Below are 25,697 nucleotides of genomic sequence, written 5' to 3'. Positions count from 1 at the left end.
TGCCACCACGAGGGCTGGCAGGACAGTGATGGAGGGGACAGCCCCACGCCAGGAGCAGTCAGGCGCAGCAGCTCCAGCCCCGCACTGGAGGGAGAAGTCGGGGTACGGTGCCCACAGCAATAAACAGCCGCCAAATGTGCCCTCCAGTGCCACTTCATTGCTGCTGGAAGTGTGTGGGGGGCGCAGACCCCAGACCCACACAGTGATGCTCTGGGTGCAGCTTTGTCCCCTCCCTGCGTCCCGCAGTCCCACTGGCACCCGGTGCTCCATGGGGGGCCGGGGGCTATGCCCGGGGGACGAGGTTGGTCCGCAGGGGCAGCAGCGCTTCCACCCACTGCCCGGGCTGCTGGAGCAGGCGTCCCCACACCCCCCGCTCCTCCGCCGTCGAGTCCATCCAGCCCACCGGCAGCCCGTAGCTGCTCCCTGCGGAGAGACCACCGCCGTCACCCCCCCAGCCATGCCACCGCCCCCCCTGCAAGCCGTGGGGGGCACCCTGGGGTGCCCAAGGTTCCCCCCCACCCTCACCTGTGCCCAGGCTGAGCCGGATCCCACCCAGCTGGCGCTTGGAAAAGGCTTCGTGGTGCCAGAGGGTGAACTCGGCGCACGCCTCGGCCAGGTCCTTGGCCTGGAAGCCGTCGTACACCATGGTGTGGTTGAAGAGGGGGTTGAGGCTCCGCTTCACCACCCGCGTCTTCTGCCGGCTCGCTTTGCTGTCATCCGGCAGCACGTAGCTGGGGGTGACAGCGGGGTGAGGGACACACACACACACACCCCCCAGCCCCTCTGGGTGCCTCCCAGGGTGCCACCCCACCACTTACCACTGCACGAAGGCGTCCACGGTGCCGCTCTGCAGGGGGATGAGGCTCTGAGCATCCTTCACCCAGATATGCAGCTCGCCCGTGGGTGGCAGCCCCCCGCCTGCGGGCAAGAGGTGTCAGGGGCACCCTGCCACGCCGGACCCCCCACTCTCCCCGGTGCCCGTGGTCACCTCTCACCTTCCGAGCCAGCGGGGATGAACTTCAATGCCAAGTTGAGGTTGCCTCGACTGGCGAGGCCGTCCGAGGAGATGGGCATCTGGGGAGGTTGGGGGGGTTATGGGGGGTTGTGGATGGGGCTGGGGGGGCTGGAGGGGCTGCGGACTCACCCGGGGCTGGAGGCTGAACCACTCGGGGCGCGTGTTGGCCCAGTCCCAGGCGCCCAGTGCGATTTCCACCTCCCCCAGGAAGAGGTTCCTGCCCAGGCTGTCGTGGTGCCACACCGAGAGGTTCAGGGTCCGGCCCTGCAGGTCCCTCTTCTCCAGCTTGTACTGGCGGGGAGGGGACACAGATGGGGTGAGGTTATCCGCCCCCACCCATCCATGCGCCCTTGAACCAGGGGGACCCCCCCAAAACCACCCCAAAGCAGGGTTAGAAACCTTGAGGGTCTCATTGAAGATGGGATCCAAGCTCTTCTTCCGCACCGTGGTCTTGCGCTTGCTGCGGTTGGACTTATCCGGCAGCAGGTATGTCTTGATGTACCTGGAGCCAAAAAATGAGGTGGGTGCAATGGGTACCACCGTGGGCACCATCGCCGCTCGGGGCTGGGGCACTCACGGGTCCGACCGCTGCTTCTTGGCCTCGGCCAGCTCGCGGCACCGCAGCACGTGGACCTGCAGCTCCTTCTTGGCCGGGTCGTAGCGGAGGGAGAACTGGACGCAGCCCCGCACGGCCACGCTGCCCAGCTCGCCCTCGCTGTACAGGCTCATCAGGCTGCCGCTCAGCTGCGGGGTGGCGGGACGGGGTCAGGGGGGGCTGGAGGGGTGACCCCCTCCGCCCCAACAGCCCCCGGCCCCGTACCGTGGAGGAGCTGAGGCTGGACACGGAGGAGCTGGCTGTCAGCAGGCTGCCCAGGGGCGCGTGGCCGTTCTGTGGGGACACCCGGCTGGGGGACTCCCGATCCGTCTGGAGGGTCCCCGGCCCCTGGAAATGCAAAGCAAAGGTGGGGGTCAGCACCCCCTGAACCCCTATCCCCAGTGCGGGCTTCCGAGGGCACCCAGCTCCCAGCAAGTACCCGGTGCTTGGGCACAGCCCGTGCCATGCTGGCTTTGCATGCCCCAGACAGCCCCCCCAGCCCCATACAGCCCCATACAGCCCTTCCCAGCCCCATACAGCCCCCCCCAGCCCCATACAGCCCTTCCCAGCCCCATGCAGCCTCCCCCAGCCCCATACAGCCTCCCCCAGCCCCATACAGCCCCCCGCAGCCCCATACAGCCTCCCCCAGCCCCATACAGCCCTATACAGCCCTCCCCAGCCCCATACAGTCCCCCCAAGACCTTACAGCCCCATATAGCCCCCCCAGTCCCACCATCCCACCTGCCCAGCCTTGGGGCCGCTGTGTGCAGAGTCGGGCTCCTCCTCGTCTTCCTCCGCGCTGGATGTGCCGAAGGGGTTCCCACCTCCCGTGTTACCTGGGAGGGTGCAGTGTGCGTGGGGGTCCCGATGTAGCAGGGGTGGATCGGGTGGGGGTCCCCTTTATTTGGCAAGAGGAGCGGGCAGGCAAGCGAAGGATGGGGGCCAGGATGAGGGGGCTGGGAGGAGGTGAGAGGCCGGTAAGCAGCATTGGGGGCTCCAAGCCCCCCCAAATCTCGGTTACCTGGCTGGGGCAGGACGTCCTGCTCCCTCGGTGGGCTGTCACCCTGCCGCGGAGGCTGTGACACCGGGGTCCCCTCCAGAGCAGGGGCCATGGGGCTGCGCTGCGAGGTGGCACATAGGGGAAAGGGTGAAAACGGGCACCCTGGGCACCCACCTCTCCTCCCGCCTGCTCCCCTTGGTCCAGCCCCTCTGGGTGCCTGGGGACAGGGTGGGGGACGTCCCCTGGGACATGCCCCCATCGCTCCTCACGCCACAGGATTCAGGGTCATACTTTGCAAGACCATGCACAAGGCTGGCCCAGACGCAGCACCCTCCTGGGGTGACACCGCAGCTCCCCCACTCTGGGGCCACAGCAACTTGGGGGGAATCCAGGCTGCGGGGTGCTCCCCCACTGACTTGAGCCCATCACCAGGGTGTCAGGTACCATTTGCAAGCTCTGCCGTGCCGGCTCAATCCCCCCACCAGGCACCAACCTGGGGCTCTGCGGCCGCCTGCGCCTCCTCCGTAGCGGGGCTGCGAGAAAAGCCGATAATTAGTTTCTCTCGACCAGGCATCAGGCTAACGAGCATTTTCTACCCCCCTCCCCAATCCCTGCAGCTATTTATGGAGCCAGGGTCCCGCAGGGCCACAGAAAACCCCCTGGGTGGAGGACAGACGGACAATGGGACGGTGGACAGACACCAGGACGGCGCAGCTCTGGCCATGTCATCCCCTTCACCAGGGGCTCTGCTCCCAGTTCCCCACCTCCAGCTTCCCCCGGGCAGCCCGGGGCCGTGCCAGCGGGGTACCGATAAGAGATGCCACCAGCCGTGGGGTACCCATAGGGCAGGAGGCCCCCCTCCACCGCCCTCACCTCTCCTCTGACTCCACCACACCATCCTCATCCTCCTTCTCCTCTGCCAGTGGCTCGCTGATGGCCTCCAGCTCACCCAGGCTGGGACCACACTCCGGGTCCCCTCCTCCTGGGGACATCGGGGACCTCAGTGGGCTGAGCCCCAGCCCCCAGTGTCCCCCTCCACCGTGTCCCCGTCCCTCGCCTACCCCAGGGCCGCCTCCTGCGGCGGATGGAGGCACGGACGAGGTCGGAGCCCAGGTGGTGCCGGTGGCGCTGGGCACGGGCGTCACTGAACCAGTCTCCGGTGAGGATCCTCAGCCGCACCGGGTCCGACACCGACTTGCGGAGCTTGCTGGCGGTGGGAGGGCGGCGTTGGCTCCCCCCCACCCCAATGCTGCCATCGACCCCTGCGCCACCGTCCCCATCACCCTGCCCAAGTGGCTGATGGAGCCACCACCACTGGCCCTGGGGACACCAGCAACCATCTCCCAGGGGGTTTGGGACCCCCAGTGCCGGTGTCACCCACCACAGGGCTTCACCCCGGCCAGGCTCAGTGGGTGCCCCCATCCCCAGGGGAAAGGGGACCCCCCAGCCTGGCTGCTCTGCCCCCCAAGGGTGACAGAACCCAGGCTGGCTGCTCCTGGGGGGGTTCCCACTGTCCCCAAGGGTGACGCTGAAGATGGGACCCCCCATCTCACCTGATGCGCCCCTCCTCGCACCGGCGGAGCTGCCAGTCGCGGCGCAGCACCTCGGTGATGGCACGCCGCTCCTCCTCAGTCAGGAAGCTCAGGTCCAGCAGCGCCTCGGCCCCCAGCTCCAGCGCCATGGTGGGGCGGGGGGACACGGCGGGGGCACCCCGGGGTGCTGGCTTAGGCGGGTGCCAAGAAGCGGGGGGCTGTGACGGCGGCGGCTCAGCGTGCCGGGCATGCACCAGCGATGCCAGCATCTGGAGAGGGACTGCAGGGCTGCGTTGGGGTGGGAATCATCCTGACCCTCTGCAAAGAGATGGAGTGGAAGCTCAGCATGCACACACACCGCCCATTGCACCCCAAAACACTCCCGGGACCCCCCACGGGGACACACCGAGGGGTGGGGTGGTGCCGAGGTGCCAAGGGAAGGAGCATGGGCAATCCCGCGGGCCGGCTGCAGGCAGGCTCAGGGAAGCCCTGCTGCTCCTCCAGCTGCCAGGCCCCGCTGCCGGCCCTGTGCCAGGGCCAGCCCTGCCCGCTGCCGGGATCCTGCCCGCAGCCCGTGTTTGCAAAGGGTGTTTGCTCAGGGCTGGCTCTGCCCCTGCCTGCTTTCCCACGGGTTACATTGGGTGACACGGCACCGAGAGGGGTGACAAAAGTCCCCACAATGAGCCCCCACTAAACCAGGCTGAGACCGTACTCAGCTCATCACAGCTCCCAGGGTGGTGAGTGCAGCAGGGGCTCTTGCCCCACTGCCCAGCGTTGCCTCACTGCTGCCCTTCCTGGCTCCGGCGTTGGGAAAGCGCTGCCCGGCACGGGATGCCGAGGGCAGGAAATTGCAGCAGCGATGGGGCAGGATCAGTCCTGGGGCCCCCCCGGTCCCCCACCACCCCGGGCACCCTGCCGGGACGTGGGCACCAGCACGGCCTAACCCCGGCACGACTGTGGGGCTCCCGCCTCCACCGTGGGGCTCAGACATCAGTGACCCTGTCCCCAGCCCCGAAGGTGACTCTGTCCCTGCCCCACGGGTGAGCCAGTCCCCAGTCCCACAGAGGGTCCTGTCCCAGCCCCATGGGTGCCCTCATCGCAGCCCTGTGGGTCACCCTGTCCCTGCCCCATAAGTGGCCCTGTCTCAGCCCTGTCCCCAGCCCCATAGGTGCCCCATCCCAGCCCCGGGGGGGGTCTCAGACATCCCCCAGCATTGGGGACCCCAGCCCAGGTCCCAGCGCAGGCTCTGAGCACACCGGTGCCGGTGGGCAGGATGGGTGCCAACCCCACCACGGACCCCCCCCAAGCCAGCACCGGGGGGACCCCCCCACATCACGCACCGGGGACCCACCACCACCTTGATCCCCCCCCCACCCCCCCAGCACCCCCCTCCCCACGCTAGGCAGGGGGGAGCCTGCGACACCCACCAGCACCCTGCACCCAGCCAGGCTGCACCAGGGCTGGGTGGGGGTCTCGTGGAGGGGGGGGACACGTACCGGCTGTCACCAGGGTTGGGACGATGCTGCCGCTGCCTCCCCGCCGCAGCCCGCTCGTATCCTGTTTACTGGTGCCGCACGGGGGTGTCCCCCCCACCCCGGAACAGACCCGGCACCCTAAAAAGTCACCCAGGTCTGGCCCAGGCGCTGCTGCGGTTCCCCGGCCCCCGTGGGGACCCCGGTGGGTGGGTGCAGACAGGGCATAAACAAGCACCCACGTTCCGGTGCGCAGAGGGGTGCTGGGCACCCACACCCCACCCCACCCCCCAACCCTGCACAGGAGACCAGTCAAACCAGTTAAACCTCCCCAGTACACCACAACTGGGGGTTGCACATCCCCCTTTTTCCTCTGCAAGCCACCCGCCGCCATGGAGGGGGGCGATGGGCGACACAGGACTCCCTTCTCCCCCAAAACGCACCCAGGCTCAGCCCCCCACCTTGGGACTCCCCCCCACCCCACCTCCCCCAGCCCTCTGGCCACTGGCAGGCCACAGCCCCCACCACAGCCCAGGGCTGCACCCCCCCCCCCCCCAGCACCCCCCCACTCTCCCCCCAGCACCTGCAGCCCATCACCGTGGCCTCAGACCCTGTCCAGCCCCACCGGCTGGACCAGGCTTGTGGCACAGCCTGGGGAGGATAAAAGGCACTGCAGAAATCTGGGTCCTGGAGCCCCCACCCCAACCCTCCTGGGGGGGGGAGCAGAGCGAGGACAGGGCTGCAGCCCCCCCCAAGCAGGGCGAGAGGAGCCAGACCCCCCCCACCACCACCAAAGCTCCCCACCCCAGGGTGCTGGTGCAGCCCCACCATGGGGCAAGCAGTGGGGTGAGCCCCACAGCTGCCCTTACCTGCCCAGGGCTGCGCGTGGGGTCACGGTGGCTCGTCCCCCCGCCCAGCACCCTACGGGGACCCCGGTGGTGGCGGGTGGCCCCTGGTCCCCACCCTTGGCAGGGTGCTGGTGGCCTAGAGCTGAGTCAACCGCAGGCGAGCAAGCGCCTCCTCGCCTCGGCGGCTCGAAAGCAGGGACTGGAGCCAGCAGCACCCGCCGGACGGGACTGAACTGGGCTGAACTGGGTTGAACTGGGAGGTGTCAGGCAGCCCGGGAAGGGGTGGTGTGGAAGAAAAGTACCCCGGGGTAGGGGGACCCCAAGGCTGGTGGAGGCTCAAAGACAAGGGTGTGGGTACGGGGATCGGGGTGGGGACCCCCCCCACCCCACCTCATCCTCACCCAGGGGTTTGGGGGGGCACATGGGGCAGGGTGAGACCCCGGGGTGCCTTATCTGGAGCAGCTCTGGGAGTGCTCCTGGGCTGAACTGGGGGGGACTGGGCAGACTGGTCTCTGCTGGGCATGGAGGAGGGAGCACCCCCCCCCCCCCCACCCCCCCCCCAAAGCCCAGTGTGGGGCAGCGTGGGGTCCCTGGGCCTTTGCAGGGCCCCCAGCCCACAGGGTAACCCCAGCCCCATGGCTCCCATCCCATGGGACAGCCCCAGCCCCACAGCCCCATCCCATGGGTACCCCCATCCCCATCCCATGGGTACGGCCAGCCCCACAGCCCCATCCCATGGGTACGGCCAGCCCCACAGCTCCCATCCTGCCCGGCACAATCCCATCTTGCTCCAAAGGGCCAGGGCACCCAACCACCCAGGACAAACGCAGGTGCTCAGCCCCACACAGGATCAGACCAGCAATGCCTGGCAGTGGCAAACCCCAGCACCCAGGACAGGAGCATCCTTCCCCAGCCCGTGCCTCAGTTTCCCTCGATGGCACGGGGAGGGTCACTGGCTTGGGGGTGGGGGGGCAGGCTCCCCACCAGGCTCCAGCCATCACCCAGCCCTCGCTCTCGGCACCAGCGGCTTTACGGGGAGGTGGCAGCGCTGCTGGGGGAGGCACTGCGGCAGGGTGCAGCGGCAGCAGCCTGGCAGCACACGCCGAGCACAGGACCGCAAGAAAAGGGGATTATTTTTAGCGCCGTTTCTAAGGAAATGAGACTTGAGCAACGGCTCTGTCTGTCTGTCTGTCTGTCGGCCACCCTCCCCTTCCTCCCCTCGCAGGGTGCTCGCTGCTCAGTTCCGATGGGGAGAGGCCCCAGGTGGATGAAGTCCCTGCTATGGGTGCTCTGGAAATGCAGCGAGCGCGGCCAGGTCTCTGCGGGGAGCGATGGCTCGGGGACTGTCACATCCCCATGGGGGCTGCTCGTGGGCTGGTGGCTCAGCTCCGGGTCACCCAGGGTGGGCACCGAGCCTTGTCCGTGCATTCCGGCCCTGGACCCTTCATACCAGCAACATCCAGAGTGAGAAATGTTTATCGGCTGAGACTGGGACAGGAAAGGACGTGGCAGGATCCGTCCCCTGCTCCTGGATCTCTGGAGATGGGTTGGATGGATGGACAGACGGATGGTACCTGACACCTCGGTGGTGGGCTTGCTCAGTGGGGCAGTGCCCCTCCTCGGGGCCACGGGCAGGCGGCTCGGGGCAGCCTTGACATGGCACAGCACAGACAGAGCCAAACCCCACGGCCGGAGGCGTGGAGGAGCAGTGGGGCACATCCTGCGGTGTGTCCCCACCCCCCGGTGACCCAGAGGGGTAGTGAGTTTGCTGGGTCTCAGCCACAGCCACACCGCAGTGCCCGTGAAGCAGAGCCTCCCTCGGTACCTCCAGCCACCGGCAGTGGCTGCGTCAGCCCGGTGACACCTGGGAACACCCTGGCCACCAGCACAAGGCGAGCAAGGTGCTGGGCCAGCCCTCGGGGACGGTTTTTCCTTGCAGAGACCCCGGAGCGAGCCAGGCAGCCACGATGGCCTGCAGCCCGGCTCCCGCCACCTCCCAAAGCAGCATCCGAGGGAGCAAACCCCTCTTCTGTCCCCTGGGTGCTGGGTGCCAGGTGCTGGGTGCTGGCAGCATCCCCGTGGGTGCGCAGAACAGGTTCTGCCTCATTTCTGCGCTGGGTGTTCGGGCAGCGGGGAGGGAGTGGGGGCGAGGAGCAAGTCCTGTCCCGCTCCCCAGCCCTGCTCCCACCGCCAAGGACTCGTTTTTCCGGAGGCGCAGGCAAGCCTGGCTCTCCCGGGGGGAAACTGAGGCAGGGAGCTTGAGCCCAAGCATCGGCAGCGTCTCGCCTGCCGGTGGGTTTGCAGGCAGGGGGAGTGGGGCAGCACCCACAGCATCAGCACCCTGGCTGGGTGGGCAACACCCGTGGGACCACTGGCAGAGAGTACCCAGGGTGGGCTGCATGGCCGGGGGGGCATCGAGGGAAACGGAGGCTTTGACGGCTCCTGCGGGAGCTGAGCTCCACGGCCACCGGCTGCCAAGAGCACCTCGGGAGGGATGGGAGCCCCGGAGCTGCCCCAGCCCACGTCCCCCCGGCCAGGAGGTGCTGAGGGGAACATGGTGGTGGGGAGAAGGCCGGGAGGGATGGGGGTCCCTCTGTAGGGACCCTGGAGGGCAGGTCAGGGCTTTGTCCTGACGCTCGGAGCCCATGGATGCAGGAGATGCTAAATTCCATCCCCCCCCCCCAGGCACCAGCGGCAGGACACAAATATCTCTGCAAACTGGGGGGGGCTTTCAAACCCCAAAGCTGCCCCACAGACACCACCACCCCCCCCCAGCAGCCTCCCCCAGCCCCAAACCCCCCTTTCCCTTTCTGCCATCGCTTTTACACCACCACGTCCCCCCCTCCTCCAGTGATGGGGCCATCTGGCCCCGTCCCCCTCCCCGGGACTCCGCTCCCCGGCTCCCCGTGCCCTCTGCCCTCCCGGTGCCTTTGATGAGCCCGAGCGCTCCCCGGGGACATGGGGACAGACCCCAGCTCCTGTGGGGACGGATCCAGCTCCTGTGGGGACAGACCCAGCTCCCACAGGCTGGGGGGCTGCTTGCTTGCAGCCCCCGCTCTTCGTTTTTAATTTTTAATCCCCGCAACAGAGCAGGGACCTCGCAGCGATTCCACCTCCGGCTCTGGCTGGGGATGATGTGCAAGGCCTGTCCGGGAAGATGCGAGCAACAAGAGCCCCAGCGTTGGGTCTTGCACCCCCTTCCCCTCCCCTGCCTGGGAAACAACGCGGATGATGGGGTGGCCGAGGATGAGGAGGGAGCTGCAGCGTCGGAGGCACCCCAGCCTGGAGGCACCATGGCCGCAGGCAGCCCAGCCACCGCTCTGGCATCTTTAAAAGCTTCCACCGTGCAAATGCTTAAGTGCAATTTGATATTGCTCCCAGGGAGCCCTTTGATGTATCCCCCCCCCTCGCTAAGGGGATAAGAAACGGGGGCCCCCTCCAGCCAGCTGCGGCAAAGTGACCCCGCTTCAAAGGCGGTGGCACAGATGGCGATGGGGCGTCTGCTCCCCCGTCCCCACGGGGAGGTCGGGAACCCCCAGTCCCGCTCCCCGCCCTGAAGAAGCCCCCGCACCACGGCTGCTGGGGTGGATGGGTCACGCTCGGCCATGCCGGGTGAGGGCAGAGGGGTGGGAGGCAGCGAAGTCCCTCTGATGATTTGGTTCCGGCCATTTGGCAGGTTGGGACCGATCCTGCCACTCCGCTTTTCAGCCTCCAGCCCTCCCAGGGCTGGGCTGGAGAGGCAGGAGAGAAAATTGAGAGGAGCGGGGCTTCCACGGTCCAGCCTCCTGCCGCGGCCGGAGAGCTGTGAGCACCCCGGGCACCCGAGTGTGACTATCTCGGCACATTCAGACTGGCTGCATCCATATAATCCCCCAATACCATGACCCAAAGCGTGCGGCTCAGCTCCCACGCACCTCCAGCCAGATTCCCTGCAGCTCCCAGGGCAGCAGAAGTGCGTTAGAAAAATCCTGCCCCGCTTGGGAGGCGAGCAGGGATGGTTACAGCAGTACAGAGCGGCGCACGCTGGGCAGAGCGCGTTCCTGGGGGGTTTTGCATCCTCACCTCCTGCTCCAGCGACAGATAAACCCCTCGGAGGCTGCCTGCCATCCCCCCCGCTGCTGTTTCGCAGCCCCACAGCCAAAGCAGGGGCTGGAGTTAACGCAGCCGCAGGAGCAGCGTGGTTTGGATGGAGGGGCTGAGCGGGAGAGGATCCAGGTGGTGTTTTGGAAGATGGCTGCACCATTAAATCCCCGAGCCTTGTACACAACCTAATTTTAAGGCTGATCTACTTCCCCCCCCCCAGCGCAGCTTTGGCCTCTGGATAGCAGATGTAACGGAAAAATCGGCTGCTGCATTAGCAATCGTTACAGCACTCGGAGGCCCAGCTTCCCTCACTCCCAGTTCAGGCAGTGGTATCCTGCTGGGAGAGGGGAAAATGAGGCCGGCTCTCCGCATCCCACTCTGCTCTCCGCTCCCCCGGAGCTCCCGGCAGCCCCAGGCCCCCCCCCCCACATCCCCTCCCCAACAGCTTGCAGGGAAAGGGAAGATGGGGGGCTCTGCCCTAGCAGGGGAAAGGACCCCAGACTCCACAAAAATGGAGATGCCAGAGACTTCAGGCTATGGAAAGGGAACAGCTCAAGGGGATCAACCCTCAAGAAGGATCTTACCGTCTAAAAAAGCATCCTCCTCCCCATGGCCACACAGGGCTCTGCTGACCCTCAGGGGATCTCAGGGATCAGCCCAGGGCAAGAACATGAGTCCCTTCTCCTCCCAAACGTAACAAAGACCCTGGGCAGGTCCCCGGCTGCGAGACCCGGCATTAAAGCCTGCAAATGCTTCCCTTGCTGCAGCAATTGCGTTCCTCCTGCCCCCAAAATTCCCCTTCGCAAGAGCAGGTCTGAAAACAGGGCTGCGAGTTTCGCCCCGGAGCAGAGCAAAGGGCAAGTTCCTAAAGTAAAAGGCGGAGGAGCTTTGGGGTGCAGCTCCTGCGTGCAGCCAGACACGCTGCCTTGGGGCAGGAGAGGGGCTGGAGCTCAGTGGGGCAGGGGGGAACACCAACCTTACCAACCCCGCTCCCGGCTGGAAGGAGGAAAGAGCCTGGACAAGAAGAGATGCGGCACTTAGAGACATCCACAGAAATAAGTTTATTTCCCCTACTGTCAGAATTATGAAACCACAGAAGCAGAGTTTAAATATTTACAAAGTAATCCAGCGCCCCACAGAGATCAAGAGAACAAAGGATGAGGGTACGGAGGGCTCACCCTCGCCGGAGAGCAACGGCAACGCCACGGAGCTCTGCAGCACAAGCACGTGCAAAGGGGAAAGGAGAGGAGCATAAACCTGGCATCTGGAAGGTGAAGGACAGGGTGAACCTTTAACGTGGCTGGTCAAAGGGGGCACCCCCAAGAAGCCAGTACTGAGATGAAGGAAGCTGCGAGGACACTCCTTACCACCCCCCCTTCTGCCATCTCCCACGACAAGAGGAAGCAGCCCGCTCCCCGCACAGCCGCTGGCTGCAGCGCTGGTGGGAAACCATGCCGAGCACCGCCGGGGTTCCTCCGCGCTCCCACAGCGCTGGGCTGACACCGCCGCAGCGTAGGACACCGTCAATCCGACCACCACACCCGCCTCTCCCAGCATCCGACCTCCACGGGCACCATCCTTCATTGTGTGAGTACAGACAGCTTTGCCTGTCCAGCACGGGCGTGCGGGCTGGCTCTGCGGTACCTCAGCTTTGGGCCTTGTTCTCCCGTTAGCCGTGTTTCCTTCGGAAGCCTGGAGCCATCCTCCATCTCCGTTGGTGGAAGCGGCTCGGCCGTTCAGCCAGGACTCAGGCGAAGTGCTGCGTTCCTTCCCCGGCAGCCAGCTCTCCAACCGACCACGAGGCCCGTTCGCTGCTCACCATGTCTCCATTTGAAACCCAGATCTGGTAAAAAGCGTTAGGAGCAAACGACAAGGATTTCCACGGTGGGGAATGGCACTCAACATGTTTTCAGAAGTCCCAGGAGTGGGGACTGTGGCCAGCAGCCCCGCTCCCGGCCTCTCCCGACAACTCAAAGTCTCAGCTTTGGCAACGCTTGTATAGCTTATCGATAAAACACTGAATCAACGTGTGAGACAGGCCTAAGAGTCTCTAGGTTATTGCTGCTGCGTAAGACAGGTTGGCTTCAGCCCTGGGGCCAGGGACTCCGAGCGCATCCTTGGCAGGTCACTCTGAGAAATCATACTTAAATTAAAAACAGAGGCAAAGGACTAATCTCTCCTGTTCAACTGGCTTGTCCCAGGGCACATTAGCCAGCAGGCTCGCTGGGTGGAGACCGCAGCGACACAGGGTAGCTCGGTAAGACACCATCCTTTCATCGTAAGGTTCTCTTTGATCAAGATCTTGGCTTTCTGATCAGCCCCAGGCCCAGCACCCTCCAGCCCGCTCTCCACGCAGGCTTGAAATGACTGTATGGAGCAGACACCGACGACTATTTCAGTTCCAGGTAGACAGGGAAGGGCACCGAGGTCTGCACACCTCCACCCACCCCAGAAAGGCCAGCACCAGATGACAGAGAGACAACTGGATGCGAGGGAGAAGTTTAAGGGACTATTTAAATCTGACTGTGGGAAAATGAGGAAATGCAGAAACCGAGAAGCCCGAGTCCCAAACCCTCCCAATACGGCTAGAGGAGTGGGAGAGATGGAAGCAGATGATGAGGCACGCGGGGACAGGTCTGAGGGCCAGCAGAGTGACAGTGAATGGGCTTCCCAGTCAAGAGGAAGCCACAGAGGTGGCAGGCAATCGAGAAGAGCTTTCTTGCTGGCCACGAGCACTCCTTGAGGTTGAAATCCATTAGGTAGTGGAGTAAAGAGCTGGACTTTCACGGCATGAGTGAAAAAGCTGTCCTCCTTCCTCTGCAGTCGGAGGGGATCTGCTCAACTGCACGTAACCCTTCAGCCACACTTTTTTGTAAAAAGCCACCTGGCTCAGAGCCCCACAGAAAGCAGCATCTGCAGGCCAGAGCGACCTGGACCTCTCGCCCTGGAAGAGGCTCTGGGTCACGTCCAAATTCACCTCCTGCCTAGCACTCAAGAACAACCTATCCCCCTGCTACCCGTCCTGCCCAACACAGGGCTCAAAAGGGCCATCAGCCCCCGCAACGCTGCCAGACCAGCACTTCTCACATCAAAGCCAGACCTGCAAAGTGCTTTTACCCCCCGTGCGCTCTTCGAAGCACACCAGGGAAGTAAAGAGACCTTCCCGTTCTCCATCCTGGAACCAGCCGCAAGAAAGCCACTGCCCCAGTTTGCTGCCGCAAAACCCAACCAGAACATGGGTATCTTCCAGTCCCTTCACCTCTTCTTTTAATCTCTGATGGCTCCCCTAAGCTCAGGTCTCAGGTGCTGCTCTCATGGATGCTTTCAAAACCCTATGCTAAGTCTTCTGCCCCAGAAACATGTACCTGCTGCTGCTGCCACCGCCGCAGGCTCAGATATGCTGCGACACACAAAGTACTAGGGATCAAAGGAAAACAAGTAGCTCGTGAGAAGCGTAACGACAATTTTAGATATTCAGAGCACAAGGAGAAGCAGGGAAGCTGTATTTTCTCTGGCACAAGCTAAAAGGGACTTAGCAGTAGACTCTTAACTCTGCAACAGACTATTGAAAGTGTGCAGACTGCCACGAGCCATATCCAAGCCAGTCGATCGACCTTCCTGCCTTTCTGGGCTCACCAGCAGGACCGGATGAATTTGCCCTGCCACAGAGCGTTCCTCTGCATGTCTCCTCAGAGGAGCGTCCCGCCATCAACACCTTTTTGTCACTACTGGGGAGACCGTCAGTGAGTGCTGTGGCACTCCACATCCCCAGGAGGAACCCCATACCTCCACTTCGAAACACGTGCTACAGGAGAGTCGTGCAACAGGAAAACAACAACTCCTTCCTGGAGACTCGGGAAATCTGAGGAAGCATTTGATGAAGTCTGCCAGGAGGAAGAAACCAGGTGATCAGAGAGAACCTTACAAGGTGTATCTGCTTGTGCTCCTGAACCAGGAGGTAGGGTTTGCCTTGCGGCTTTTTACTTGGCACTGAAAGCAAAGGTGCCCACGCTTCTCCTTTCCTGATTGCGGTTCTACCTACCAAATTGCAGAAAGGGAGCATATTCAGGGAGAGAGCAGGAGGCTTCAGGACCCCCGACACTGGGAGACACCATCGACAGAACAAAAACTGAAGGAAAAGAAGCCAGTTCCAGGAAACAAAGATGAGCTGTTACAACGGAGTGGAGCTGCCACCTTCCCCGGAAAACTCCTCCCAGAGTCCCACGCCTCCATCTCACTGGATCAGTCACAGTTTCTTCCTTCCTGTGCCCACGGAATGGGGAGTTCACAGCTGCCATCACCGCAAATGAAGTGTCATAACAATGGTCACGATCACCCCCAAGAAGAGGACAAAGGGAAGCCAGGTCTTCACAAATCCCCCTATGCTGCAAGACGGAAAAAAGGGGGAGGGTTTAAACATAAGAAATCAGCAGAGAAAGATGAGAGGGAGAGAAGGATGTGAGAATAACTGGTGAAATCAGAGGGAGACAGACACCCTTCTGACTTCCTTATCCATTGGTGGCACTGCCATACAACACGTCCTGGAGATTAAGACTGTATTAAAAAGGGAGGCTAAATCTGGTCTACAAATAACTGTATCATAAACAATACGGCTGGACTCTCCTTCCAGCTTGGATTCAGGTCAAAGACTAGCACGCTTCATATCTGCACAGACAGGAGTGGTGGCAGACCACAAAAAATGAAACCCCATTACCACAAGCCTCGTTATTCATACTGCTGGTGTATTTAACCACGGCAGCAGGGACTACATTTGCCTAAAAGCTGGTAGAGGAGCTCTTCCAGAACAGGGAAGACCCAACAGAAGTGGAGCCACTCAAAAGCTTTACGCAAGGCAGTCGTCGCAGAATCTCCTCTTCAGGCACAAGGAGCTGAAACGGAGATTAAGTGCCCTTCCTAGTAAGGAAAGCTCGGGCTTTCCCTCTCCACCCAAGTTGGAGGCTCCCTGCCAGTTGGAAATCTGACTAGTTTTTTATGTAAACAAGATTCAAGGGAGGGAAGAGACACCAGTAATCCTTGGAGACAAGCCATTCTCTGACCTTATGTTCTGACCTAACCCAGCCAAAAGACAACACAGAGTGAGATTTGCTTTAGCTAGCATTTCCCAAATTCCAGGCACCCTAAATTAGCTGCCAGATACAGTATTTCAGTAGGAGCATCCAGTGCAACCCACCAAACACTCTTGGTTCTTTTTCCTAAGAAGAGGCAGCAGGCAGCGACAGTACCACCTACCAGCAACATGCACCCAGATTTTGTGGGGGAGAGATGTTTCTCCCTTCTCCACAGGACAGTGAAGCTTTGGAGGGCTAGGAAGAATGGAAGAAACACACCCCCTTTGCCTGCTGAATCTAGACTGCTCCTCAGCTCACCTTACGTACTTCCCATACAGGAGTGAGAAGAAGCAGAGTTTCACCATGTTCCAGGAGGTGCTGTTATCGTACCTCATCAAGTTTAAGGCCAGAGCCACATGAGAATGGCAGTTATCACAGCAAAGGTTGTGCTGGAACAGAAAAAGGGGCACGGGATTAGAAATCCTGTCCTTGAAGCTCCCCAGTTCTGCGCCCTGTGCTGGTGCGGACCCACAGGCCCCGCTCCTGCAGCAAGTACCCAAACACTGGGGAGATATTCCTCCACACACAGACAGGACATCAGCGTCGGAGCCATACCATTCGGTGCTTGTACTCCTCCGAGGCATCGTGTACGGCCGTGTCCCAAGCATTGGGACCGGTGGAGTATACTTTGCTGGGATCCAGTTTCCAGTACCTAGAAGGATGAGAACAGATCCCTTCGCATTACTGCTGCACCTTTACAACTTCTTGCTCTTCCCAGCAGGAAGATGCTCTTTAAGACAAGTGTATGCTGCGGAGTGCAGCAGAAACTAATGCTCAGCACCCTCAGCCCAACAGCACCCCCGAAAGAGAAACTGCAGACCTCAGGGGCACAGACAAAACTCTGAACTGCTTTCGCATCCCGTAATGTGAAATCTTCCAGCATTCAAAACGTAAACCTTATCTGACAGAGACACAAAACCCAGGCACCTCTCCTCCTCCCCCCAGAAAATCATTAACGGCATGTGAGTGATGACAGTTCATTAGCACGGCACAGGCAGTATTTACTTGCAGTGCTTGTTGTTAACATTATCTTAAAATGTTTTAGCCTTTTCTTTTTCTTTCTTTTTTTTTTTTAAGAAAGGCTCCATACAGCTCTAGTTATTAATACCATTACATTGCTGTCACGCTTCTAAAAAGATTTAATTTAATGTGGTTTCTTGAGAAGCAGAGACACAGTAGCCATCCACTTGAATTAGGGCATCTGAACAACAAGAAAAGCAATATTATAGCATGTCTGCCTCCGTGAATTAAAGGACATCTGCAGGTCAGTTGGTTAGTTTAATAAAAACTAACAAGAGCACTTACTTCACTGGCTTCCCAAATGCCATGTTGTCTTCCTACAAAAAAGGAAAAACGTCTCAAGAGGATAACCCCCCGCAATATTCATGACATGCCTCTTGCTGGAAGGCCTCACAGCCCACGATCGCTTGGTGATAAAACTGTCACACCGCCTCAGCAGTCTCAAGACACCGATCTTATTTGTGTGTCTGGATTTAGATTTCAATTGTTTTCGTACTCCTGTTCCGGGCACGAGTATATTTATACTCTATACACGGTGACATCATCTAGCTATGTGGTATAAGTACCTTGTTCCCCACGCCTTTTTTTTTTAACGGTTAATATTTTGTTACCTCAAAGTTGTAAGTGTCCCAGTCTATTAAGAATATTAACTACCCCAACTTAAAACTCCCTTACTTTCAAAATCCACCAGACTATAAAGCAGTTTAGAAGACTGGCACATACCCGATGCTAAGCAGCGTGATAGCAACAGGCATGCTGAGGAAGTTGGAAGGCAGCTTCTGTTACTCAGAATTAAGAGAATTTAGGTCCAAAATTCCCAATTAAGAGCCTGGACTACAAGATTTTTTCCCTTCTGCTCACCAAACCAAACTAACCACTATCTATCATATCCCCCAAACGACCTCCACTGGACAGCAGCCCAGAGTAATAGCAAAGATCCGTGATCTTCAGAAGCATCTAAAGCCATTACTTTGCAGAACTTTGAGCTGCAAAAGACAGGGGATGGCTCAAAAGTCACCAACGAAGGTAAGAAGCAGACCAAGCACAGATTCTGCTTAAGCACCCGGATCCATCGTCTACTTACCGAGACAAAGTACGGTCCCGCGAAGTCCCGAATGACTCCAGTTGACGTGCAGATACCCATGTGGCCAATGATCGGGAAGAGCCATCTACCGAGGCAACAAGCGAACCGTCAGGCTGAGATATTTGCCCCCCGATCACACCAAGTGCGTGCAACATGCTGCCAGAAGACTGCTGGAGCGGCCATACAACCAGCTGCATAGCATGGGATAGACAGGCACAGTTAACGTGTTATACGCAGCCAAGAGACGAAAGCAGGTGAGCCAAAGCCAGGCAAAGACCGGTAAAGACGCAGAAGAGGTACAAGCAAAAGAAAAACACGCAGGGAATACCCAAAGCTGTGCTGACAAGTAGGTCTAGAGTCAGCTTGTCTGTGGGGCAGCCAGGCTCCAGGGTTTTACCGTGAGCGGCTGCAGTCAGGGAGAGCGCAAGATGCCGAAGGCCTGCACTAGACACATCCCTGGCAGGGAAGGGCAAGCTGCAGTCTCCCAGAATAAAGCCATTTGTGTACCCAAGTAAAAAGGTTAGACCCAGGAGAAACTGCCTTGAGATAAAACCAGACTTTCCACTTCAACAACTGAAAATAAGGTCACCCTGCCCATCCACCCATCCACACTGCAGCTTTTCACAGCAAATTAGATTTAAGCACCCCAGACAGACAATGGGGCTCCTGGCTCCAGGAAGAGCATTCCCTCCCCTAAATGATCCCATTGTTTCAAAGACCTTCTCCTCCCCACTGGATACTGACAGCCCCAGGGAGCAGCAGATCTATATCCCAAGCCCCTTCCATCATCATCACTTAGAAGTAAATACTTCAGGCCAAGTTACAGCTCTCTCCCACATCCTCCGGCAATCTCAGGTTTTCTGACCTCTCTCCGAGTTCTCACTCCTCTTTCCCTGAGGGACTGCGCACAGCGACTAATATTTCAGAAGAGATGACAGCAACGTTAAACAGAAACAGACTCACAAGCCACGGCTCAATTAGAGAGATCCTAAAACTATCAAAATAAAAAGGGACTGAGGCGGTTGGATGTTAGGAGGAAAGACAAGCCATACACGCCGATAAGCGCAGCTGAGGTTATAAATAGCATGTAGCTCCTGTTGATAACATAACCCTACGACGCAGAGAAAGGACTCTGCAAAGTTTGACGTTCTGCGCTTGCATCACGTACCCTCTGCACGTTCCTATCTGGTGCGAGGCAGAGCAGCCAGACAGTTTGGCTATCTGTGCAATGTTTTATCAGCCAGAAGGTACGGCTGAATATAACGCTGTCACAGCGTTGCCACCTTCAAAGGTCTAGACGCTTCCTCCTTTTTTTTAATTCTCCTCTCAGCACTGACTAGCTTTCAAGCCTCCAAATCCAGGGATGACAGGAAACGTCAGAGGGAGAAAATGGAGCTATTATGCAATCTAACGAGAGATTTTGCCAAATAATAACACTGAAATTTCTGCTGCAAAACAAAATCAACAGGAAGATGCCACGGTTCATCAGGGAACGAACCCACAAACAAATATGGGTGCCCAGTGACTTTGGCAGCAGGACAGCTCTCTTCGACAGTCCCAGCAGGAGATAAGATGGTTAAAAGCTTTGGAAAATCCTCCAGAAAAAGACTAAGGTGGAAATTTTAAGCAATCAAAAAAGAAAGGAGGTAAAAAACAATGCTGGTTTGTAGCTGTATGCAAGACAGCAACAGGAGAGCTGCAGCTTCTCCTCACCGAGGAGAGTTACGGTGCCGTTCCCAATCCTGGCACGGACCACACCACGTCTTCTACCTGACTTTCTGCCCTGGCTCAGTAAACATTATCACCTGATTTGCACCGGAGGGGAAGAGGAAGGCATAAAAATAAGCCTTTGTGTTCCCAGACTACCCCCAAAGCCACATTTTACGGCTTTTCATTTTCCCACGACCAGAGGAAAAACTCAGAAGTTCTCCTTGGAGCCTGCTTATGCTTGGCTGGCAAGATTGGGAAGGCAAATCGCCTTCTAACTCATTAAAAGTGAAGCGCAGAGGCTCTCCTCAAGGCAGGAGGTGGTCCAAGATCCCCGTAGCCAAACCCTTGCTACAAAAACATGAAAGGCTTCCCACGTTTCACTGGATCCCCTCCACTCCCGCTCCTGTAGAGACAAGCCCGCTCACCGCAAAGCTTTCCCCACACACGCCCTTGCTGCGGGGAGAGGAGAGCCCTAACCCAAGGAGAGAATCCTACACCGGTCCTGCAGCGGCCTGGCACCCCGGCACCCCAAAGCGGGCCGGGCACCCCAAAGCGGGCCGGGCACCCCAAAGCGGGCCGGGCGCCCTGCCCGCCCCGGAGCAGGCCAGGCAGTCACGTACCCCGCTCTGCCTGCCCCAAAGCGGGCCAGCACCCGGTTACCCCCAAGCAGGCCGGGCTCCCTGCCCGCTCCGGAGCAGGCTGAGCGCCCAGGCACCCCGAAGCAGGCCGGGCAGCCGGCCCCGGGAGAGGCGAGGAGGGCCCCGGCCCGGGACCTTCCCCGGTAGCGAAGCGCGGGCACAGGCCTCAGCCGGGCCGCCCGCCCCCGGGGCCGGTGGGGAGCGCAGGGCCCGCACTCACGTCAGGACGGGGATAGGGGTCCACACCACGCAGTAAGGGAAACGGCCGCGCTCGGCGTCCAGCCCGGTCCCACCACCGCCGCCATTGAACTGCTTCATCTTGGCCTCCGCTTCCGCCATCACCGGGGCCCGCCCCTTCGCCCGGCGCGATTGCGTCACTTCCTGGAGACCGCGGCCGCTTCCGGGCACGGCCGGTAACTAGGAAGCGGGAGGGCCGGCGGGCCCCGGGCGGGGTGGGGGGGCAGCACCGCCCCGGGCCCGCCGGGCCCAGCGCCCCCTCCTCCGGGCCCTCCCCGTTTTGGGGTGGGGGGTCCGGGCCCCGGGGCTCACCCACCTGGCAGGCCAGCCCGGGCGGAGGGGCAAGAGCCCCGCGGCTGCTTCTTGGTCAAGCGTTGGCTCACTGCTCTCCACGGCCACGGAGAGCTTCGCTTCGCACTTCCCCCCAGGACTTCAGCGGCTTCGCGTGGGGCAGAAGGGCCTGAGTTTGTTTTGCAGCGGGGCCTTCTGCTCTGGGGAAGCTCCTCCAGGCAGGTACCTTCACCCCTCGCGCCTACCTTGCGCAGATCCGCCACGCCAACCTCAGCGGCGAGCTTCTCCCTGTTGCCCTTCCAAAGATCAGGAGCTGGAAGGGTCCGCCCCAGGGGCCGCCAGGCAGAAGACCCCCCTCAGGAAAGCGCAAAAGCAGAAATAAGCCTCACAGCAAGCCTCCCGTGAGAGAGAGGAGGTGGTCAAGGTACTGCAAGGGGTGGAACAGCATTTACAAATGGAGAATCGGATTAGAAAAATAACAAGTGCTTTATTAGGAAGTTTAATTCAAACTACACGAGAAAGCTGAAGAAGAAAGATGTTTATTCCAGATTTCCACCCACCACAACACACTCGGCAAAATACAGAGTGACAACTCACTGAACTAGTGGGAAGAACAGGGAGGACGGCGCTTGCCCCAGCCCAGCAGCCCCAGGACGGGGATGTTCTGCCCAGCGGGTGCAGGAGAGCTGCCCAGCGCCCGGCCCCTACTCTCCTCTTCGCATCCTTCCGTGCCTTCCTTGGAAGCCGCTCATTTCCTCCTCACGCAGAGACCTTGAGTTGCATTTCCCTTCAAGGCCCGTGGTCACCAGAGCTCTCCAGCACAGTTTGTGGTGTCACACAGCAGGATGCCAAGGGGTTTTGCTCATAGAACAGTCTCGGCCCCTTCCTGCACGTGGTTGGGTTCCTCCTCCCTCATAGCTCCAGCACGCGGAGCAGAGGCAATGCAGAGCAAGCACTCTGCTCACAGAAGGTGCTGGCTTTTGTTGTTAACAAACCCTGTTAATTGCCAGAGCCATGTTCCCAACGGTCGTCACAAACTTAGAGCTTCCACATAACGGCGCCACTTTTTACTGAAATTTCTCTCCCCCATCAAAGACTTTTCTTATCTCTACTTCATGTGTTCTGCTTTCCATTACCTGACTTTGCTCAACAATTAAGTCAAGTCCAACCTTCCACATTTATCAACGTACTCTCTCTTCTGGGGGACAGAACAGCACATACACACTCACTAAATTTTAGACTAGTGAAGCTTCCAGCTTGAAAGCCCAGGAGATCGGTAACCTCTACCCACAGCAGAGGCACGCCAGTGGGGACACCAATTCGGAGTTGCCGGTATGGCAGTGGAAAACATTGGCTAACAGTCTAGTGTAGAGGTGGCCTACCCGCCCTCGATACACGCTAACTTGTCAAATGAGTACTCAGGCTTCAACACAACTAGCTTAGTAATGCACTGCAGACTACATTTCCTCGCCTCTACCGAGCCCTCAAGAGATCATCTAACATCCCAGCTTATTTCCTAGTCTAGCTCATGTTTTAGGACAGCCCCTCCGAGAGGGAGGGCTGCTTCAGAGGCATCTGGATGGAAGCAGAGCCACCCACTGAGGCGCTCACGTCCAGCTGTAGCGTGGGCATCACCTCAGCATGACCTGTCACTGCATCAAGAGTTGATCAAGAGCCTGAGACTGTGCTCCTCGGGATCTGATGGTGAGGGAATTCACAAAATAGTCCAGTTCCAAAAGAAAGCCGAGGAAATACAGACACCCTTGAGAGCAAAGCCATGCCTGGTGCTTTGGTTTCCAACAGATGCTTCCTATTTTGGCACTTCGGATGGAAGATGCACACAAAGGTTGTATGTGTTTCAGTGAACACTTTTTGTTCGATGAAGAAAAATACTTGCATTGATTTGCTCCAGGCTAACACAAATTTCAGAGATTGTTAAAATCTATGAATAGGGGCCAATGTTCACATCAGCTAATGTGGTCCTGGCGCGTTTGTCGGATTAGGCAACGGATTTGCTCTTCCTGCTTGTCTCTCGGAGGCTGCTAAGCAGCATATCACCAGGGACCAGCTCCCTTGGCAAAGCCACGCAGCAAGGACGACGCCGACAGCCTCAGCAGGACGCAATTCCCTGCAGTGCCACCTCACCCCCCCCCTCCCGCGTGGGCAGGGGGCATTTCAGACAGCCCAGTTTATTCCCTCTTCAATCAAGCACAGGAAGGCAAACCCAGCTGCTGGAGCACGGGAAGAACACCGTTTTCCCCAGGCTGGATTAAAAAAAAAAATAAAATAAATCAATACAGCACTCCTGTACTGCACAGCTTTCTTTTGTGTTTGTCAGGCAAGCAGAAGGGCTCTCCATCCCCAGTACCGCACTGGCAGAAAACGGGTGAGCTGTAGCTGACAGCAGGGTCTTCCTAGTGACAACTGGAAAGCTGCTGCTGTTCTACTGCTATTGATCTAAGCAGAATACAAAACACCTGAAGTCAGCAGGGAAAAATAGCTGCAGTTGGAAAAGAAACTGCAGGGGGGGGGAACCGGGGCGGGGAGAGCAGGTAAGAAGTTCTCCATGCATAAAATTAAAGGCCGGGCTTTTTATTGCAGCTATCTTGCCTGACTACAATACTGGATCAATGTACAGAGCAGGAATACTGCCGTCATTGTTTTTGCAATCTCTCATTTGATGAGAAACAAAAGGTTTCACTCCCACTTCTGCCAGCGCCTTGCCACCGATGGCTCCTCTCTCTCGTCCTCAGCAAGGAAGCTGCTCTACCTCCCGTCCTTGCCCAAAACATCCTCAGGCCAAGGAGGATGTTTACCTACTCGCTGCAGGTGCCAGCGCATCACTCGCACCCTGGAGACATGGAGCCCTTCCGAGGGGAGGGCCTGTCCGCTCCGGGAATGAACAGCCCAGACCGCGCAACCGGTTTGGGTTTGTCCAAGCGCACGCCACCATGGCTATAGCTGGAGCTTGGCCTGGAAGGGATTCGGTTACCTCCCCTTTCTACCCCGGCTCATCTCTGAGCCTGAAAGAAGCAGGCACCCAGCCAGCTCTTGTTCAGTAAGCGGCTTCCTTGGGAACCTTCCCTGTTGTGACAGCTCAAACATTACAGGGACTGCCAGAACCAAACCACTCAAGGAAGAGATCCCCTCCCCCTTCTGACATTGACAACCGAGGCAACAGCAGGCAACACCGCGTGCAGGAGTCTATTTAAAATGTCACCGAGGCACAGGCTGATGGAGGACACCAAGGCGTCCTTCCCCCGGCCCTTGAGGTGATGCTGGGGTGGGTTGCTTTGCGTTTTTGTTGTTCCTTTCCTGTGGTCTGTGCCTGCTGCAATCTGACAGGCTCTAATCGCTCAGCGTGAACCAGAAACGTCACTCGCATCTGTATTGATGATGGTGCTACTCACAAGCGCAAGAACATACGCAGGCTCAGCCACCCACCCCAAAAGCAATGCCCCTAAGCCATCTCACCCCTCAGCTTTAACCTTCGGGTCTTTTCTGCTTCCCCGTCACTTGAAAGCTGCATTTCTTTCTCTCTCCCTCTCCAATTGACACAGCCAATCCACAGGGCAACTTTTATGTTTAAAGGGAAAGCCACCAGTTTCTCAGGGACAAGGTGGAAGCGCTCAGAGAGACAAGTGCAGGTCAGGATGATTTCTCAGCTATGAAATCCACAAAAAGGCCCACCTTCTCTCCTTGCCAGCCCCGGCGGGGCTCCCGATCAGTCTCACCTCCTGCAGCAGCAAGGCCTGAACAAGCTACGAGGAACGTAACAGGCAGAGGACCGAATTCCTCACTGCAACAACAGCAGGCAGTTTTCTGACATCCTGCTCCCATTTCGCTCAGAGACAGGAGCCATCTTGAGCCCTTTGCAGACTTGTTCCTGGCACTGCGAACAGTTACATCGGAGAAAAGTGAACTCATCAGTAGGGCTGCGATCATTCCTCTCCCCACATCCCAGAGCATATCGCTCCTCTCCCTCCTCAACCCAATTTCCTTACCCAAATTACACATAAAACTCGTTTTCTGGGTCCTTCTAGCCATTTCCACCCACGATTCAACCACTCGGCTTCCCCTTCCATGCTTCCTTTGTCCAACCATTCAGTCCAAGATCTGACCTAATTAGTTGATTGCCAATTCCAGCTGTGGATGCACACTGCTTTGTTAGAGCAGAACTGTCTTTTAAAGCAATAATCAAATGGGATTTGAAACGAAGAGGCCTCAAAAGGCCTTCAACTGAAAGGTGTCCAACGGGAATTTTTGAGAAGAGTTCAAATGGATTCTGAAAATAGCAGACTGGGTTTCTAACTCTTCCTTAAGGCCTGGCATTCTGCAGCTTGGAGGGCAGGAAAATATTTGGAAGGTTTTGCAGCAGGAGCCCAGAGGAGAAAGCGAGTTTGTGATATCCTTTAGCAAGGGATCATCTCTGGGTCTATACGTTGATGTCCTACACACCACGCTGAGTGCAAGACACTTTAAGGCAATAAGTGCTTTGTTTCTGACAGCAGAAACATCTCAGATCAGTCAGCAACACGGTGACTCAGGCAGGTGAGCTTGGGTCTGCCCCACAGCCTAAGCCACCGGGGCTCTGCTTCTCAGGGCAAAAGGCTACGTGAGAAGAGCTAAAAGGCAAAATGGGCGCATTTTCCCTACTCAGCTTTTTGCCCCCCGCTGACCTTGAACTCTTGAATTCAGCAGGGGCTCAAAGAGGATTTTATCAATTTTACCCCCCATCCTGATGAAACATGATTCAGAGAAACTAACTCCACCACAGCACCATTCATCTTACAGAAAGATGTGTGCATCGCTTCTCTCTTCCCCAGCAAGCCCCAGGCAGCCGTTCTCATCCTCACCCCAACAATTACAGCTTTAGCTCTAAACCACGCTGGAGGTGGACTCTGCTCCCGAACACAGCCCTGGGCCTTGCTCCACTGACAGATCTGAGCTCCCACACCTGGATAAACTAACATCGGCACTAACTCAGCAGCTATCACAGCTTACAAGCCATGTTTTGGGCTCCCCGGCCCCCTTCCCACTCAA

General features: G+C 58.9%; 2 protein-coding genes across 3 annotated transcripts; both read right to left on the bottom strand.

The window, feature by feature from the left end:
- Positions 1 to 283: 283 nt before the first annotated feature.
- Positions 284 to 12,254, bottom strand: SYTL1 (synaptotagmin like 1). The gene is given in 20 exon segments (XM_059830666.1): positions 284 to 423; positions 526 to 731; positions 819 to 918; positions 996 to 1,074; positions 1,145 to 1,306; positions 1,415 to 1,517; positions 1,593 to 1,759; positions 1,836 to 1,958; positions 2,352 to 2,446; positions 2,632 to 2,731; positions 3,104 to 3,143; positions 3,484 to 3,592; positions 3,672 to 3,817; positions 4,164 to 4,430; positions 5,639 to 5,688; positions 5,690 to 5,755; positions 7,562 to 7,657; positions 7,660 to 7,752; positions 10,664 to 10,811; positions 12,190 to 12,254. Coding segments are annotated over 20 exon segments (2,355 nt in total).
- TMEM222 (transmembrane protein 222) lies at positions 11,611 to 20,465 on the bottom strand. Of its 2 annotated transcripts, none has more exons than XM_059830806.1 (6): positions 20,347 to 20,465; positions 17,779 to 17,863; positions 16,980 to 17,011; positions 16,230 to 16,326; positions 15,933 to 16,063; positions 11,611 to 14,930 (listed from the first exon to the last, which is right to left on the bottom strand). In XM_059830806.1, the coding sequence occupies exons 1-6, from the start codon at positions 20,463 to 20,465 to the stop codon at positions 14,843 to 14,845; spliced, it is 552 nt and encodes a 183-aa protein (XP_059686789.1). In that variant the 3' UTR covers positions 11,611 to 14,842. The 2 variants fall into 2 exon arrangements, with proteins under 2 accessions (XP_059686789.1, XP_059686790.1); XM_059830807.1 differs by having other exon boundaries at positions 16,005 to 16,063; positions 20,347 to 20,449.
- Between the last annotated feature and the right edge of the window lie 5,232 nt (positions 20,466 to 25,697).

This window comes from Gavia stellata, chromosome 29 (genome assembly GCF_030936135.1).
Source record: "Gavia stellata isolate bGavSte3 chromosome 29, bGavSte3.hap2, whole genome shotgun sequence".
Taxonomy (NCBI): Eukaryota; Metazoa; Chordata; class Aves; order Gaviiformes; family Gaviidae; genus Gavia; species Gavia stellata.
This window is presented reverse-complemented; position numbering and strand designations above follow the sequence as displayed.

Excerpts from the sequence above, each read along its gene's own strand:
- TMEM222 (XM_059830806.1), bottom strand. The coding sequence starts at position 20,465 with ATGGCGGAAGCGGAGGCCAAGATGAAGCAGTTCAATGGCGGCGGTGGT. Across the intron at positions 17,864-20,346 it reads ACCCCTATCCCCGTCCTGAC|ATGGCTCTTCCCGATCATTG; the intron begins GTGAGTGCGGGC and ends TTGCCTCGGTAG. Across the intron at positions 16,064-16,229 it reads AGGAGTACAAGCACCGAATG|CACAACCTTTGCTGTGATAA; the intron begins GTATGGCTCCGA and ends TTTCTGTTCCAG.